We start from the raw sequence: 18,788 nt of genomic DNA, 5'->3' as shown, positions 1-18,788 counted from the left end.
TTACCTTTTCTTCAGGGTCTGTAAAAAGAAGGAACTGTTGCAGGAATCAAAGGCATAGCAGTGAACAAGAAGTCAAGGTCCAGATTCAGGCCCAACATTCTAGAATGCATAATTCGCTTGTTCAGTAGATGTTTCCTATGTAGCTAGGTGTGTGGACTTATGCAGGATGACTGTAGTCTATGAATGTTACTATAACAAAATGTTATAAACTGGGTGCCTTATAAATCACAGGAGTTTATTTCCCACAATTAGAAAGGCAGTGAAGTCCATGATCAAAATTGTTCTGTGAAGGGCATTTTCCTGGTTCATGGAAGACTCCTTTACTGTGTTCTCATAGTATTTTCAATTACAAGATCTCTCTAGGCTACTTTTTATAAAGCTACTGTTGGGCTAATGGTGAAAATCCCACTGTCTATCTTCACACCTCCCTAAGACCTTAGCCTCCTCAAAAGGTCAACCCATAAAAAAGTTTCCTCATAGAAATATCTGCCCCCATAGGAGATAGATCCAGGCCACAGCAAGAAGGGGGCATTAGGACTCAGGAATAGGGAGAGTTTTTGCATCCATTGGGCTCCGAGTTTAGGATGAAAAAGAGCTAAAATACTAAGAAGATCATGATAAATAGGCCTCTGTCCTGCATGCCTGTATAAATGGATAGGCCAAATCTAGGCGTGTAGCGGGGAGGGAAGACAGAGAAGGAGTGGTTGCTGGGAGGGGAGTAGCTGATGGGAGGGGAGTAGCTGCTGGCATTCTGCTAAATTTTCCATCTTTCTGCAATCTGCATATTCCCCACCCCCCATTCTCTTCTCTCTAACCTCATGAGTGAAATCTAGTCATCCAAAACCTCCATTGAGAAGTCATCATGCTTTGGACTTAAGAAGAAGCAATTGAAAAATATTTGAATTTCTCTTTAGGAAGAGGCTAGAATATTTAGTGCTGATCACTTGAGAATACATCAGTCTGAGTCTAGGGAATCAAATCTGGTTTTAGAGTATTTCTACCATTTTACCTTTTATCATTCATTTTCTCTCCAAAATCTTTCCCAAGAATCCAAGAGTGGTTAGCATTGTATCATTCTAGTTACCTTACGTTCTGCTCATTAAAAGAAAATGGTGGGGTTGATATGTTGGGTCAGCTGGTAAGAGCATTTGTTGCTTTTGCAAAAGACCTGAGTTTCTTTCCAAACACCCATGTCAGATAACTGTCAACTTCCTGTAACTCCAGCTCCAGGAGATCCTGACACTTTGTTCTAGCCTCTGTGGGTAATGAACTCATGTGTACAAACTCCTACACATATACATAAAAATAAATCTTCCATAAAAATTGGCATACTGCATAGGTAAAACAAAGACTGGTATATCTTGTAATATCCACACCTTTTTTGACTGAGAACAACTTCTCCTGAAGGGACATATAAATTTTGGTGTTATTCTTATTTTTCTCCTGTTGTGACATAAAACAGGAAAAGAGGTGATCTAGAGACAGAATCTGATACAACTTGCCAATAAATACTTCAGTAGTCCCCTGGTGTCAGAACATACCAGTGACTATCTCTTCGTTAGTTTTAGTTAGTCTTGCATAATTGACAGATAAAATTATATCCACCATGTGAAACCTTAAACAGACAAGCATCAGTAATAAGTAAATTCATGTGCCGAATACAAACTCTACCTTACGTACCTATCCTTTTGCTGTGAGACCATTGACAAACTTTCTCTTCACACCCTTTAAGAATCTGATACAGGGGCTGGAGAGATGGCTCAGTGGGTAGGAACACTGGCTCTTGGAAAGGACATGGGTTTAATCCCATCACCCACAATCTATGAAGTTTGTCTTGCTGTAAGCAATGCATGAAATATTGGAGCTCATCTCCTTTCCCAGCCTTCTCTCACCTTTTCCTCTAATGAACTTCACACCCCTATTGCACAGCTACACTGCAGATTAGGAGTTGTGACATCTTGAGTGTGTATGGACAGAGTGGGTTATAGTAAATGTGGAAATACTCTCCTGCCTCAGGGGACATTACCACAGAGTAGAGTCTATTGGACAGCCCTGCTGGAATGTAGGTAAGCCCAGCTCACTGCTGAGAAGACATACAGTGAGTAGTTCCTAGACTTGTCATCCCACTTTTTGTAGGCCAACTAATTCTTAAGGGCCAAGACACCAGTCTGTCACTGAGTGTTTCTAAGTCCAGCAAGCTGCCTTGAAGTTAGGAAAGGTTGCTAGAAATCATGGACTGATGCTCCTACTTCCCAGGACTGGTAGGATTTGACTTCCTTTCTGGTGTCATTGGAGTCTTCTAGAAGATTTAGAGGGTGACTCCTATGCCTCTAGCTACTGCCTATCATACCCCAGAAGTTGCCTCATTTCAGTATTAACCAGAGAACAAGATATTTCTGTCTATTCTTTGAGATGTACACTTGCCTAATGTTCTGGGTAATATAAAACATTGCTCTCAGCACAGCCATGACAGTGCAGTCAGCATTGCAGCATGATCACCACGTACCACAGCCAAACACTCCCGAAGTTATTCTGTATAATGATCAACTGACCTATCGAGATAACTGAGCTCTCATCTTGCCCCCCTCCCAACTCCTTGTAAATGCCATTGGCTCCTGTTGCTTTGTTTTCAGTAAGGGGAAGAAACCATTGGTACATCTTTGGGAGTGGGAAGTCACTGTGTTAAATGTGATCTCAGTAAGGACAGCAGCCCTGCAGGCACACAGGTGCAGCCACAGCGTACAACCACAGAAAGAGAGGAAGGTGACCCCAGTGAAGTGCGGTCAATGTACTGAGACCCACCTTCCATTTGTGCACTCTGACTAGACAGCATAATGAAACTTAAATAATTAAGTGTATCTGCATGCCATATTCACTATAGCAAAATTCACACACACACAGAAAGAAAGAAAGAAAGAAAGAAAGAAAGAAAGAAAGAAAGAAAGAGAGAGAGAGAGAGAGAGAGAGAGAGAGGGAGGGAGGGAGGGAGGGAGAGAGGGAGTGGGGGAGGGAGGAAGAAGGAAGGAAGGAAAGAAAGAAAGGAAAGGAAAGAAGGAAGGAAGGAAACCCCCAGACAACTTCCTTGCTTCCTTGTTAGACTCCTTTTCTCCCTTCCCCTATCTCAAACGCATTCTCTAAATTCTCACACCCAAAGTAACCCCTTAAAATGCAGATCTGATGATGTTGCTTCCACTTCATAGAGAAGGAGTATGACTTCTGGGAGGTGACTTTGTAGCTTACATATACTCTGAGAGAATTAGAATTTCATTTGCTAAAGTTCTCTGACCTATGAAGATGTAGCTGACCTACCATATGGCACACAATTTCACATCAACCCCAGACACACATCTGGCCATACTGGTCTGGAATTATCCCCTAGTGGTCAATGGAGTTGACGGCACATAATTGTGTCTTCATTGTGTTTTTGTTTGTAGCATTTCATTTCCCTGAGCAAATTCCTTCTCAGTGATACCAAGTCCTTTGCATGGCTTAAAGATCTCTCAGTCATCGCCAAGTTTCAGTTAAGAAGTTTTCCCTGAGTCTCTCCAGGCTGGGGTGATAATGCTCACCCAGTGTCTCAAGAATACTCTGTCTGCTTCCTGATTCTCTCACAGTTGCTGCGCATCTATTACATGCCTGTGTCCATGCTGGTCTGTGGGTGGATTCACTGCTGTCAACTAGAGTACACTTTACATACAGTTGTATCAACCATGGGGACACCGGGCTTTTCATCCTTCCCTGGTCATCCTAAGTCCCTCTAACTGTTCTCTTCCCTGCTTGTGGACTGGACTTTCATGCCTGTGCCCTGTACCCACCCTGTCTGCTCTAACATGTGGCCCACCCAAGCCCACTGCAGGAGACAGCTAAAAGAAATAAGGTCTAACAATCTGACTGTATGAGTTTGTTTTAATTTTTATAACATTGTATTCACTTATTGCAAGAGTGCTTTCCATGCTCTGTGGAAGTCGATGGGTAACATATGGAAGGTGGTTCTTTCCTTCTACCATGTGGGCTGTGGGGATTGTACTCAGGTCACCAAGCTTGCTGGCAAGTACCTTAACCCAATGAGCCCTGTTGCTGCCTGACTATATTATTAGGAAGCCAGGAACTACATTGCTCTGTGACAGCCTCCGTTTCAAAATAACGCACTTCCAACTTCAGAGTTTCAGTAAAGTTTATTTTGGCAATTGACTGTGATGTCATGTCTCTACTTCTTCCTAAATATGCCTATTTTTCTTTTATTATCTCTCCCAAATTGTCATACTTAGGCATTTAATATTCCATAATTATTGGCCTCTCATTAGAGCCTAACAAATCCCAGCATTATAAAATTTGGGGGTCAGGGAGAAACATGATGGCCTCACTTTGGGGTTTAAACATTTCTTGAAATAATTTTTGTATCACTTGTGGTATTCTGTGTGGATTGAGTGCATTAATGATGAACTCCAAGTCACCAATAACTCACCTGTTTCACATTAAGGAAAGAAATAAAAATACTCCCCCCGGGACTCATTTAGCCAAGCAAGCATGGGCACATATTTGAATTCTCTATTGTAGGTTCCCTGGGTCTTCTGTGCTGTCAGCCTACTGCATGAGACTGAACCTGTGCCTGCCTGAGGGCTGTCTTGTGAAGCTGCCTTGTGCCTTTTTCTGTGCCTGCCCTGTGTGTCTGTATTTTGAGTGACTGTGTCTGTGTGTTTGTGTGTGTCTGTCTACAAAAGTGTCATGTGACTGTCCATATCTGTCTGTTTGTGTGTGTCTATGTGTTTCAGTCCTTAACAAAGGGCTTTTTGTCTCTCTCTTATTACTGAATATCATTGAAAGCTTTACATGATGAAGGAATGGGATAGTTTACAGAAATCTTAACTGTTTTATAAGGAATTAAGTCACTGGCTCCAACTGACACCCTCCCAAATGACCCAGATGACAAACAATACTACAAATGACATTGTCATTCAACCAATATCCAAATGCTGTGTTTAACGTTCTAGAGGAAATTCATTTTAGAAGATTGCTTTCAACCTCTGAATTTGCTGCTTTCAGCAAATGCTTTCAGCATTGCTCTGGGTCAGGGGCATAGAAGTACATAATTTAAGATTACAGGTGTGCTTTAGCTTATAGTATAAAAGCTGATTACATGGAAAATCCATGGCAAGTAAGGTTCATTACATTGTTCTCTTAAAAGCAGGTTAAACAAACAGGCTAAGTACATAGTAGTATAGCAGTCTTTAGTTTTCTGTGACTTCAAGATGCTATTAATTCTATCTGTGAGGCCCAGGAGAAGTTCCAGTCCATTTTGGCATTCAGTGACACAATGCAGAATTGCCTAGATGGGGGAATCATTGACCAAAATATCTGAGCAAATGGGGTCAGTTTATATAAGACGACTCTTTTCTGCCTTGTGTATTTTATCTTTCAGATTTATCAGAAACTACACTTTCCCGTTTGCCAATCTTTTGATAGAGTTCACGTGAGACAGGTTTCCTTGAGAAGAGAAATAGAATAAAGCGCTTGATGCTTTTGATGTTGTAAATGATTTGATTAGTCGAGGTTCCAATTGAGAGCCTTTGTGACCAGGACTGGCATAATTCAGTTGTTTGTCTAATTGTCTAATTTGTCTAATTGAATCCTGTCTGTCACAAAGTGCTGACAAAGGCCCTTCAGGCCTGGAAAACTTCAGAAGTGCCACTCAAGTCAGGAGTGAAGCTGACGAATGAACCAGTGTGAGTGAAAGTGAGGCCTCTTGCTGCAAAACAGTAGACAGTGTGGGGAGCAGGCAGAAGCAAATGAGCATCTGGGTGGAATGTGGCATTTTAGGCTCTCAAATAAGTGAAGGCAGGGTTGGGACAGGAAGCGTGACACTGTGTCCTCAGCTGTTTTCCGGGAACTAGCCTTGCCTTTTAGCACCCAGAATGCATGCAGTTCAAAGAAACTGCCCATAATCCCATAAGAAGCCACTTTCTAATTAAGCTGCATCACAGGAGTGAATATGAAATTTGGAAGAGGCTGAATATGTCTACTCTTTCAGAGACTGTAGGAGCTCTTGCTACAGTTAAGCAATGACTTAATGTTGACATAAGAAAATGAACTTGTACATGAATCAGCTTCCATTTTAAAAACACTGTATGTCTTGTTTTTTAAAACATTCCAGGCACTTTTCATGTCTGTCTTCTAAGTACATGTGCCCGGGTGTCCCTGCAGTCATGAGCGCCCTGTTGGCGAACATCAACGCCTTCTATGCTCACACCACTGTCTCCACTAACGTGCAGGTTTCTGCCTCTGATCGCTTTGCTGCTACAAATTTTGGGGTAAGTGTAATTATTTTTGGAACTTTATATTTTCAACTAGTTAGATTTTTTAAGGGACTTTAGACCCCAGATATTCTCTTCATTCCCACCCTACCCCAATTAACTTATATATAGTATATAATGACTCCCCATAACCTAACATGAAAAAGAATACAAGTCTGATCTGGTACCCTGAGGAAAAAGGATGTGACTATTTAACCAAAGAAGAAAATGTTCTAGAATCTTACTACAGAGGAACAAGGGGTATTTTAGTCTAAAGTCCTGTAGCTCAAGGTTTGTCTGAAATAGTATAACTGAAAAAGTTTTGACAGACAGCAAGACTCAATGATTGAGGTCTATGTCAGGGATGATGTTTTGCACTAGCAGAAGACACATTTTGTAAGAGTGACCCGGAATTTTACAGGACATGCTACATGTTTACAGATTTGTAAGTCAGTATGTTTAGATGAGACCGATGGTAATCTGTACACAGCTGTCTTCACTGACAATCTTTTGAAGGAGAGAGTGGTGTGTTTACAAAGATCTGCACCTGCGTGCAACACCCGGTAGCATCGGCAGTGTATTGGAAAGTAAAAAGCACAGAGGTTCTCAGAGGTCTGTTTGTTACTTATTGAGAAATAACTGGCACTGGTCAAAATGGAAGTAAAATATTAATTAAGATCCATTCTGGTAAAGTTGGAAGAGATGGGATTAGTGAAGGTAGAAATAGAAAGGGGGATTCCAGAGCTTCCCAGGCATAAAATTATCAGAATGGACAGCATTTGTTGTCTTTGAGGATGGAGCCAGTGAAGGACTGGAGAAGATACAGGACAGATTCCTGGAGTCTAACCAGGATACCTGGGAGGCAGAAGTAATGGTCAGTAATGCTGTTGGACATGTATTGCCATGTTCTTTTCTTTTTCAGAGCAATGACTAAAATTCATTGAAGAAAATACTTCCTAAAACACCATAGTTAGTATTTCCCTTGCCTTTCCAGTTCTGCTACATTTCCAGTCAGGTTCACTAAGGATACTTTCATTGGCCCTTCTGTTGTAGAAATCAAATGTGGGGTCATGTAATGTCATGTAGTGTCATGTAATAAAAACAACTGATAAACAACACATAGAAAGACACAGGCTATTGGATGGACTTTGTCCTGTCCTTTGCATCCAAGAGGTAGAGCATGTATATATTGTGTGGGATGAATTCTTCAATGAAGAGCCAGGTACTATTTAAAATGAATTTTAAAAAATCATAAAAAAATGGGTATCAGAGGACAACTTTGGGGCTGTTAACAACAGGGTTGGTAATAGCTCTCATCAGGTCCATTCTGTCCTTCTGTCATTTGAACCTCAGTTTCTCAACCTGCTCAGAGAGTGTAGTGAGTCTTACTGAAATTCTCCCCAAATTTAAGGTAAGGATCAAATGAGATTTAAGAATCCATAATCTAATATGTAAAATATGAGGTACCAGAGGTTTGTCCCTCCTGGTTTACTTACAACAAAAATTATACACTGTCAACTATTTTTGTTAGATAGATTGACTTTTGCAGGGACTGGGGCTAAAGAACATTTTGGAGCTAGTTCAACAAAATACTGTGATGGCCAAATTCAGACCAGAGAAGACTTTTGCAATAAAGGCGTCACCTTGGAAACAGAACCTGTCGTCTTGGGACTTTGTCTATAATGTAAGCCATGCTGTGTTATGAAATGGCTTTGCTTCTATTCTGCCTGTGTGCACTGTGGAGAACGAGCTGGGCTTGCAGAACACCGAGCCTTTCTGGCCCTGAGAAGGTGTGGTTTCATGAGTAGCATCTGCCAGGAAAAGTGGATGTCATGCTCCCTTACTTCACACTGACCCAGAGAGAAGAAAACACTTTTAACTTCGGCATATTTCACATCTCAGTAACAACATGCTTATAGCAAACTTCATATTGGAGATCAAATAACATCTTGCAGAAGAAACAACAAAAGTAAAACATTTAATCAAGCAATAACTGGATTAATTGGAGGTTGGGCATGTGGCGGTGTATTTTTCTTTCACTGTGGAATATGATCCTAAACCGAGCATGTCAATTATACCATGTCCTGCCTCCACTTTGGAGTGAGGTCTTATTCACTTGAGGACTAAAGCAGATACTCTGGGTACAATGGCAGTTATAAAGTTCCTTTTTTAACCTGTTTTAAGGTATAACCCAGATTTTTCAAATCCCCCCAACACAGTGTATTTGAAAACAGGGGGTATCAAGTTGCACTAAGACTAAGAAACTCCCCATGTATTAAGGCTGGGCAAGGTGACCCATTATGAGTAGTAGGGTCCCAAAAGCCAGTAAAAGAGATGGAGATAGTGCCTGCTCCAGCTAGAGTCCCACAAGAGGACCAAGCTACACAACTGTACATATATACAGAGTGCTTAGGTCAATCCCATGCATGACCCCTGGTTATCAGTTCAGTCAGTCACTGTGAGTCCCAATGAGCCCAGGCTAGTTAATTATGTGAGCCTTCTTGTGGTGGGTTTCTGCATCTGCCTTCTTCAGTTGTTCTCTGACAACTGGGCCAGGGATCAATCTGGTCCCAGAAGATAGCCAGTTCAGGCTATTTACTCACTATTGCTAGGAGTCTAAGCTAGGGTCCTTCCTGTAGACTCCTGGGAGAATCTCCTGTGTCTGGCTTCTACCCAACACTGAAATGTGCCCCCCAGCCTTCTCCCCCTTCATGCCCCCCCCAATCTGATCACTCATGTTCCTGTCCCCGCCTGCCCTCAGTCCACTCACAAAATCTCTCCTATTTGCCCTTCCCAGGGAGATCTGGGTGTCCGCCTCCATGGACCCTCCTTGTTACCTAGTATCTCTGGGTCTATGGACTTTAACATGGCTATTCTTTATTTCATAGCTATTATTTACTTATGCGTGATACATACCATGTTTGTCTTTCTCAGTCTGGGTTATCCTTTTGCCTTCAAGTTTCCTGGTGTACTTGTTTTTAACAGTAGAGTCATAACTCCATTGTATAAATTTGACACATTGCCATTATCCATTGGTTGAGGGACATCTAGGTTGTTTCCAGGTTCTTGTTTATTAGAAGTAAAGCTGCTATGACCTTAGTTGAACAGGTGTCCTTGTGGTATGATTGAGCATCCTTTGGGTATACAACCAAAAGTGGTTTTGCTGAGTCTTGAAATAGGTTGATTCCTAGTTTTCTGAGAAACCACCACACTGACTTCCAAAGTGGCTACATAAATTTGTACTCCCACCAGCAGTGGAGGAGTGTTCCCATTGCTCCATATCCTCTCCAGCATGAGCTGTCACTTGTTGTTTTTATCTTACTCATTTTGGCAGGTATAAGATGGAATTTCAAATCAATAAGAAATACAAAGACATCCCCACTATGTTTTTATGAGTAATAATTATACAAATTTATTAAGATCCCTTAAATACTCTATTTAGAGTTGTGGGTTTTGATGGATTTGGATGGAGAAATTGTGAGCCTATGTCAGGATATTCTTTATCTTAACTCTGACATTCTTTCACAGACCTGAAATCATATGAGTACATAGGCAGGATTTGTCCAAGAGGTACTAAGCAGCTAAAGGCCCTGAAACTTGAGCAGTGTCAGTTTCCATGTAAGTTCAACAACACTGGGAACAAAATAGTGAGATGGGAAACAAATAAAGAAGCTGAGGCTGGGTAGAGACTGGTACCCACTCCTAACGGGAACTTTTCTTCCCACCATCCCCAGGATCCTGGTATGTGGGAAGGCATTCTACACATGTACCCATGAGTTAGTCATGCCCCCCCTCCCTGAGTCTTCCCTCCTCTTATGAGCCCAGTCCAACCCACCTATTAGTTTTTGTATGGCTCATGAGTTAAGAATAATTTTTATTCATGTAAATATTATTTAAAAAACAGAAGATTATGATCTTGTGATACATGAGGATTATATAAAATTACAATTTTGCTTTTGCTCCATAAAGTTTTATTATGAAATAGTAACTGCTATATTATCTAACAAAGACTGTCATGCCACAATGTCAGATTGGAATAGTGAGAGAATCCCCAAAGTCAATGACATTTACTCCCTAGGTCTCTTCAGATAGCTTGCTGGCCACTGGCTTGGGTCTTTAATTGTCCAAAAAATCCTGAAATTTTGATAAATGATAATACCTAGTATTGTATAATTGTATAATAATGTAGCTGTTCCCAATGTGGTGCCATGACCCTTGGGAGAAACATGTTTTAATCACCCTGTCTCTTATTTACTCCTCCAATCATGCCATGCAAACAGTAGACCCCCTCGGCTATCTCAAAGGCGATCCCACTCTAGTTAAACAGAAATATGGTAAACAAAATTACATCTCAAGCTGTCCCTGCTGTTTGAAGAATCTCTTTGAAAATTCAATCAACAGAACGCTTTTAATTTTGCTTCATCAGATGTGATTTGGGAGTCTGTGACAAGAAGCCCAGCAGATTTCTCTCTTCAGTTTTCTTTCTTCCTTGCATATAAAAGTTCCAGAAGAGCCCTGGAAACCAGGGTGGGGAGAAGAAATCTGAGAGTTTCTTCATTCAAAATTCTGATCATCCCCAAAAAGATAGACTTTCACATATACAAATCCAACTAAGTAAGATTCTTCCATACATAACCTAAGTCTAGGGGCAAGAAACACTAGGGTACTGTAGCTCAGTGTTATAATTATTTTAAACAATAGATAGAGGGTGAAGAGATGGCTCAGTCAGTAAAGTACTTGCCTTGAAAACACAAGGATCTGAGTTTGATCCTAGAATCTATGTAAGATGTCAAGTGTAATGGCACATGCTTTTAATCCCAGTGTGGTGATTTGAATGAGAATGCCCCCCATAGTCTTGTGTATTTCAGTGTGTGGCCTACAGTTGGTGTAGTCTTTTGGAGGCGTGGTCTTTTGGAGAGGGTGTGTCACTGGAGACAGCCTTTCAAAAACCCACACCATTCCCAGTTACCTCTCTCTCTCTCTCTCTCTCTCTCTCTCTCTCTCTCTCTCTCTCTCTCTCTCTGTCTGTCTCATGGTTATCCAGATGTATTCTCTCAGCTACTGCTCCAGTAAGATGCCTGCCTGCTGTCATTCTCCCCACCATGGTGGCCATGGACTCAACCCTTGAAACTTTTAGCCCCCAATAAACTTCTATAATTTGTTTTTGTCTTGATGTCTTAACATAGCAACAAAAAAGCAACTAAGACACCCAGTATTAAGGAGGAAGAAACAGTTAGATCCCTGGGGCTCTTGCAAGACAACCTAGTCCACTTGGTGAGTTCCAGGTTAGTGAAAGACCCTGTCTCCAAAAAAAAAATGACAGATGGGGAGGAATGAGGAATGACACCCAAGGTTGCCCCCTGGCCTCCACACATGCCTGAATACACATGTACTCAAACACAGATATACACATGCATGTGTATGCATAGATAGGACAGACATGAGAATTCTAATAGCATATGGCTCTCTCTCATTTGCTTAACCTTTTACCTAGTAGACATAAACTAGGCTGTGCCTTCTAGACTTTATCAAATAAGACGAATCACAAAGAACAAAGAAAAATAAGACTAAAAGCGGCACTCAATAAAGAATTCTTTACCAAACAGTGGTAACAGTAACAGATCCTGCCAAGCATTCTTTTTGGAGTTTTTTCAATCAGTAATTAATTGGTAAAAAGAAAACTGAGTTCTTCCTACTTAATAAGCTGTGTGTTTCATTGCTCTCTGCATGAGCATTCTCTAGTGAAGCCTGAGAAGGTAGACATTTCCTACTAGGCACATTCACAACATGAAATTCTCTTATTGAAAAGCAGTGGAGAGAGAGATGCTGGGCAGCAGCCAGCTCAGCCAGCCATGCTGGCTGGAATGGGATCCGTGATTTGGGGCAAGGCACAGTTCAACAGTCAGGTCAGCTGCCTTGATGATTTGTGCCAATCACAGAGGTCATGCCCTGCTTGCAAAGATATGACATGAATCAGATGAATGTTTATAGTCACCCGAGTGACTAACTTTATCGTGACCCTGAACTCTCTGTTATAGCCAACTCTTTCATCTTTATGTTTCATATAAAAATGGATGGAAGCGGAGGGGGATGGAACAAATGGAATAAAGCACAACATGGCTTGGTGCCTCCCCAAGAACATGTGGTTGAGACAGGCAATGGAATATCAAAGATGCAAAGCTCATCTGCATCTGTTTCACTAACTTTACTGGGCAGGGTGATCTTAGCCTGCTGCAGAAGCTTCTGGGAGACAAAGTTTATATGTACTATTTCCACATTTTCCCCACAGGAGTTAGTACAGGGGTGGTGCTTAATCCTTGTTCACTAATGTGTGATTCTGATGAGGACACCTCACTGAAAATTCTGGACATTTAACCTAGTGAAAAGCAGTCAAAAGTCTTCAACGTATATTTCTATTCAGCTGTGATTCCATTAAGATCAACAACTTCAAAGACTAAGAGTTATGTGCCCCATACATCTATTTCCCGAATTAAGGAAAAATTTTCTTTTGTCAATACTTTGCAAAATGCAATTTGGTATTCATAAACGAATGATGTAGACAGAAAGCCTTGTCATTCCTGCACCCACTCATTATTTTACACTTTTATGAGAAAATGAAAAGCCAGAACAGGGGAGAATGCACTGCCTGCAATGGCTTTGTTCTGATTACTAATTATTGCAAGGAGGAATCAGCTAGGAAAGGAGTTTCAATGAGCCTTTGTTTAGATCAGGCTGGCCTGTAGGCATTTCCATGAGGTGGGGGGGTCTTGATTACATCAGCTGATACGGTAAGACCCAGTCTAAGAGTGGACAGTACCATTCCCTGGGTTTGTATCATGGACTTTGGAAACAGAAAAATGAAAAGTAAAAAGAAAAGAAAAGGAAAGGAGAGGAGAGGAGAGGAGAGGAGAGGAGAGGAGAGGAAAGGAAAGGAAAGGAAAGGAAAGGAAAGGAAAGGAAAGGAAAGGAAAGGAAAGGAAAGGAAAGGAAAGGAAAGGGGAAAGAAACCTGAGCATGCATGCTCTCTGTTCTTGACTATTGATGGGGCCCACTGTTTAAATTTCTTGTGACATTGACTTCCTTGCAATGATAGACTGTAATCTAGAACTGTAGACTAAAATAAATGCTTTCTACATAAGCTTCTTCTGTTGAGTATTTTATCACAACAAAGGGAAACAAAATCAAGGCATCATCTAGAGAGAGAGAATGACTTTGATGTTTTCTCATCCTTTATATTAGATGAATCTGATTCCAACTTTATATTTACTAACACAGCTCCATGTTCTTCCCAGCCAAATACTTACATGAGGAGCACAGTCCCATACTGATGTAGCCCCAATGGCAGCAGTGGGAAATAAGTATTTGCATGGAAAAATCACAAAGTCCTTTAAAAGCAAGTAGTCCCTTCAGATTATCAAGTCTCTGCTTGCTTCCCAACAGAAAATGTATATATGTATACAGAGAGAGAGAGAGAGAGAGAGAGAGAGAGAGAGAGAAGCCCTTCCATTCCCATGGTTAGTAGTTAATAAATCTGTCAATAATTTTCTGGGTTCCCATGGTAGTATGCAGTATTAAAACAAGGGGTGAGCTGTGGAGCTGTGTTTTCATCTGCTGTTATACTGCAGTACTATGAATTATAGAGAAAAATAAAGAAATTCATTATTTCTGAAGAATAACTCCAGACACTCTGGTAGGACAGCTGCACCATTTCTTCTCATTTTCCAGGGTGATTTCCCTGGAGAACAGGGATGGTGATGGATTGTGAGCAACTTTTTTCCTGTGTTTTGTGCACTTCTGTGACTTTGGAAAGTTGTTGACATCAATGCTCCTGCTTCTGTAGAATGGGAACAGCATCTCTCAGGGCTGAGAGGATTGCATTGAAGGAGGTTGCTTATTTCATCTCTCTGTCTTGTGTTTTCTTGGTACAGAGGGAAAAATTCATAAAACTACTGGACCAGTTGCATAACTCTTTAAGGATCGACCTATCAAAGTACAGGGTAGGTACAACATGATTTCCCTTAAGGTAGATCCACCAACTTTGCTCTAGGTGATTTCTCAACACAGTACATCATTACCTATCCTGTAATGGAAAAATAAACATGCTGATTTTGAGCCTGACACATTGGAAATGATCCTCAAGAGAGCCACATGCACATAAACTCTAACAATACTTCATGTGTATACAGTTCAATCTTAGAATTTTAATAATCATCTGGTGGAGTGCCCCTGAGATAATTCCAAGTGAACACATGGTCCAGCCTTTGTTTGAAATTTTATTTGAAAATTTAGTTACAAAGTATCTAATTATAGAAGATTTTTATATCTTATATAAACAATTTATTTGAATATTTTTATTTGCATATATATATATATATATCTTTTATTCATTTTAATTGGTCCCTTAATGATTGATGGATGAATGAATGATAGGTAGATGAATTGATAGATGTTAGACAGATAGATAGATAGATGATAGTTGATTGATAGAAAATAGTTGATAGAAATAAGTGATTAATAGAGATAGACAGATGATAGATGGCTAGACATAGAGATAATTACCTATTTCTGGAATTTACAACCTGAATTTTTACCAAAGTGTAATTGTATGTTGGAGTTAATATCACTACAAGAATATCACACATGCCACCCTGCTATAGAAGCTATTTAAGGGCAAGAAGAGCCTTGAACACAACTTACTTGCCATAGTTTAGGCACCAAGCCCTTCTAGGTCATAAAAACTATCCAGAAGTCAGTTTTGAATTTTCTGGTAACTGTAGAAACCAGTCATCAGTTAATATGAGGAATCTCTCAAGATTAAAACCCTTTGTTCTTTCATGTATTTTCATAATGGCCCTTTACTTTTTCTCCAGAATATCTGTATTTTTAAGTGACCTGTCTTCATGTACCTCACTATGGAGAAAGTCATGTCTGAAACTCATATTTCAGAACTTGAAATACAATCATATCCTCTACTTTTAGGAGTTTTCTTGTGACTGAGAAGTCTTATCACCTGAACCATGTTCAAAGTAATGTTTGAAAATTACAATGATCTTTGAAAAATGAGAAAAAGATTTAAATATGTGTTAACCTCCCTTCTTTGAAAACTATATTTTATAAGCAGGAATTATAAAATTTAGCATTGCAAAAAGTGATAATATAGTATGCTTTTAAAACTTCTTTATTGTATGAGTTTGAGCCACTGATATGATGAATTTAATCATTTTCACTCCTCCATTAGCCATCTTCAACACCCTCTCTCTCCTGCTGGAGCCCTTCAACACAAGCCCCCCTCCTACAGTGATATCTTCATTTTGCATGTAGCCCACTGAGTTTCATTAGTGCTTCTTGTCTGCATGCAAACAGGAGATCATTTATTGGAGTGAGGCAATTTATCAGTGGCTACACCACTGAAGAAAATGGCACCCTGAGGATGAATAAGAATGTATGGCTTTCTGTGATAGATAGAAGAATATTTCTAAATCTTTTTCAGAATGTTCTGTGACAAAATATTTTTTAAAAAATTAAGAATACCCTAGAATATTTTTAACTGTGGTATAACCTACCTACTGCTTTTTATTTTTTTCAATAAGCTTTTTTTATTAATTCCCCCAATGGAGGTCCAATATCAGCATCTTAACCTATTTCTGTTTCCTGTTTGGCTAGGAAAACTTTCCTGCCAGCAACACTGAGAGACTGCAGGACCTGAAGTCCACCGTGGACCTGCTGACCAGCATCACTTTCTTCAGGATGAAGGTGTCTCATCTCATTCCTACAATGGCTGAGTGACATCAGAGCACATGTGTCCCTTGATAGAGCTTTGCTTTATTCTACTCCTGACCAGTACTCTCTAACTCCAGCCACTGACATGGGCTGTATGAGTTGTCCAACATAGGTTCTATCACAGAAGCAAGGTTCCTAGTCACATCACACATTTCATTGAGTAAGAATTAAGTTCACAGTCAATTTGTCTTAAAAGACACGTTCTTAGTAACTATACAAGACACTTTAAATAGTTACGGAGAATGTTAAGAGAGTAGAGTTACAGTTAAGTGGTAACTGAGAAGGTCTGCTAACTTTTCACTGTAGGAGAAGAAATAACCCATGTTCTCCCAATGGTGGCAGCACACACTGTCAGCTTTGGCAATGCTTGTATGATGAGAGCTGGTCACCTGATTCTTTGGTGCAGTTGGCTATGATCTGCCAAACTCCTGACATTTCCATTTAGAAATATCCCTACTTTAATACTAATTTCTGCACAGTCATAATTTAGGTTAGTAGTGTATTTATATTAAGCCTTTCAAACACAGCTTGCTAAGATATAGACAATATTTTTTCTCTTTAAAATAGAGTTTTATGGGAGTTGATCAGCAAGTTCTGAGACAACAACCCCCCCAAAAAAAAAACAGGCTATTTTTCTCAGTTGCCATGAGTTTTGTCACTCACATCACTAAGAAATAGTATTTTGTAATACGTAGAAAACAAAAGCATGATATATTGATGATCATTAGTTTTTAATGTCACTTGGCTTAGTGTCAGAACCTACTGGTGACTGGAGTAGACAGGATTTATGTGTGTCCTGATCTACTGGTACCAGTGTGCAGAGAATGCTAGGGAGACCTGGAGGCTTGGTGGGAATGCTGACTGAGGTGGGCAAGTGACAGCTGCCACTGCCGGAGGATGAAAAAGCGGGAGTCCCACTCCAGTGATAAGCCTCTGCCCGTGTCCTTCCCATCGTGACTACCAAGTGATGATTCCACTGGTATGTCACCAGCAAAAGGAACAAAGAAAGAGAATGTCCTCAGGGACTATGACATAGCCCCACTACCTGACCTGCCCTTGTGTTATTCATAATCTTCTTTCTTTTGTGTTATAGAATGTCACCTAGAGTCTGTTTCCGGAATTGATGGCCTCCCCAACCTTTGCAATTGCTTCCCTTCCTCTTAGGCGCTAACACACTGGCTAGAGTCCTCCTCACATGGTGGAATCCCTACAGTATACTTACTATCATCAATTACCCTTTTGATTTCTTCACACCATTGCTTGACAGGCCGATGAGATGGCTTATCAGTAAAGAGCACTCTCTGCTCTTCAAGTTCTCAGCTCTTTTTCCAGCACCACACAGAGGCTCACAACTCTCTATAACCCCAGTTCCAGAGGATCTGATGCCCTCTTCTGGCCTTTGTGAAAACTACACACATGCTGTGCACAGAATGTATTTATGCGAACAACTATGCACATCAATAAATCTTTTTAGACACTGCCTGACTCCACTCACCCCAGTCCCAAAACTCATCAAAAATGTTCTTTCCTTCTATTATCTTTTTCCTTTGGAAGATTACAATTTAGTTACATATCTTCCTTCCCATTTCTCCCTCTAAACCCTTCCAAACACCCCTTCTTCCCTTCCTGCTCTCCTTCAAATTCATGGGCTCTTTCTTGTGTGTGTGTGTGTGTGTGTGTGTGTGTGTTTACTATAAATACATATTATACATTCACATTCCTTTTGTAAAAGATTTTGCATTCATTTATTGAGGGGTAAGGCAGGCATGTGTGGAGGTCAGAGGGCAACTTGCAGGACTCAGTTGTCTTTTGCCTTATTCCACTATGTGGGTTCCAGAGATTGAACTCAGGTCATCAGGCTAGGCAACTGGTTCCCTTACCCACTTAGCCATCTCATACACCTTATTTAAAAGATTTCTCAGGCCATGTTTTTAAAAAGTCTTACAGAGTACTTGAATATAGTTTAAATGTTTTCATGGGTTTGTAGCATTCTACTATGTTTAAGAAAATGATTTATCTCTCAGGTTCTGGAGCTGCAGAGCCCACCAAAGGCCAGCGCAGTAGTGAAGGACTGTGTCCGGGCCTGTCTGGATTCCACATACAAGTATATCTTCGACAATTGCCACGAACTCTATTCTCAACTAATAGATCCGGTGAGAAGAGATGTGGGACTTTGTGATCACTGTCATTCTGGTTTTGATGTCTGTTTCAATACATGTAGACTAGCAGAAAATGGGGAAGTATGCTCATCCAATTTCACATTAACCACGGGTTTGAGAATTCCTACCCCTAGTCTTCACATTTGAACATCATTTCCCTGTGCTTGAGCTAATTCATTCTTCACAATAGCTTTGTGTGGCAAAGGCAGATATTATTGTTCCTGTTTTTCAGGTGCATAATTGCTTTTGGAAGAATTTAATGCCTTGCTCCAGTTCACAGAGTCGGTAGAAATTCCTTCGAGGGAAACCTGACATTAGTCCAATATGGCATTAAGTGGAAATGTATTCCACTCTTCTGTTTCTTTTTTTTTTTTTTTTCTAGAGAAAAAAAAAGCTCCCATTGAAAATGCAGGTGCTGTGGCTAGGGATAAAGCTCAGTTGGTAGTCTACTTGCCTGTCATGCTCAAAGTCATGGATTTGATTCTCCACACTGCATACACCTAGCATGGTGGTTCATGCCTAGAATCCAGACAGTTGGAAGGTAGAGTCATGAATGTCA

The 18,788-nt window shown here is 40.4% G+C and overlaps 1 protein-coding gene across 1 annotated transcript in view; it reads left to right on the top strand.

The window, feature by feature from the left end:
* The window catches only part of Unc13c (unc-13 homolog C), a 400,087-nt gene that overhangs the window by 215,216 nt on the left and 166,083 nt on the right, over window positions 1-18,788 (top strand). Inside the window, exons 12-15 of the mRNA XM_051197944.1 lie at window positions 6,152-6,308; window positions 14,219-14,287; window positions 15,954-16,043; window positions 18,095-18,223. Of these exons, the coding sequence (XP_051053901.1) occupies window positions 6,152-6,308; window positions 14,219-14,287; window positions 15,954-16,043; window positions 18,095-18,223 (445 nt within the window). The remainder of the gene's footprint in view (window positions 1-6,151; window positions 6,309-14,218; window positions 14,288-15,953; window positions 16,044-18,094; window positions 18,224-18,788) is intronic.

The sequence above is a fragment of the Phodopus roborovskii genome, unplaced genomic scaffold (genome assembly GCF_943737965.1).
Source record: "Phodopus roborovskii unplaced genomic scaffold, PHOROB, whole genome shotgun sequence".
Classification (NCBI taxonomy): Eukaryota; Metazoa; Chordata; class Mammalia; order Rodentia; family Cricetidae; genus Phodopus; species Phodopus roborovskii.
This window is presented reverse-complemented; position numbering and strand designations above follow the sequence as displayed.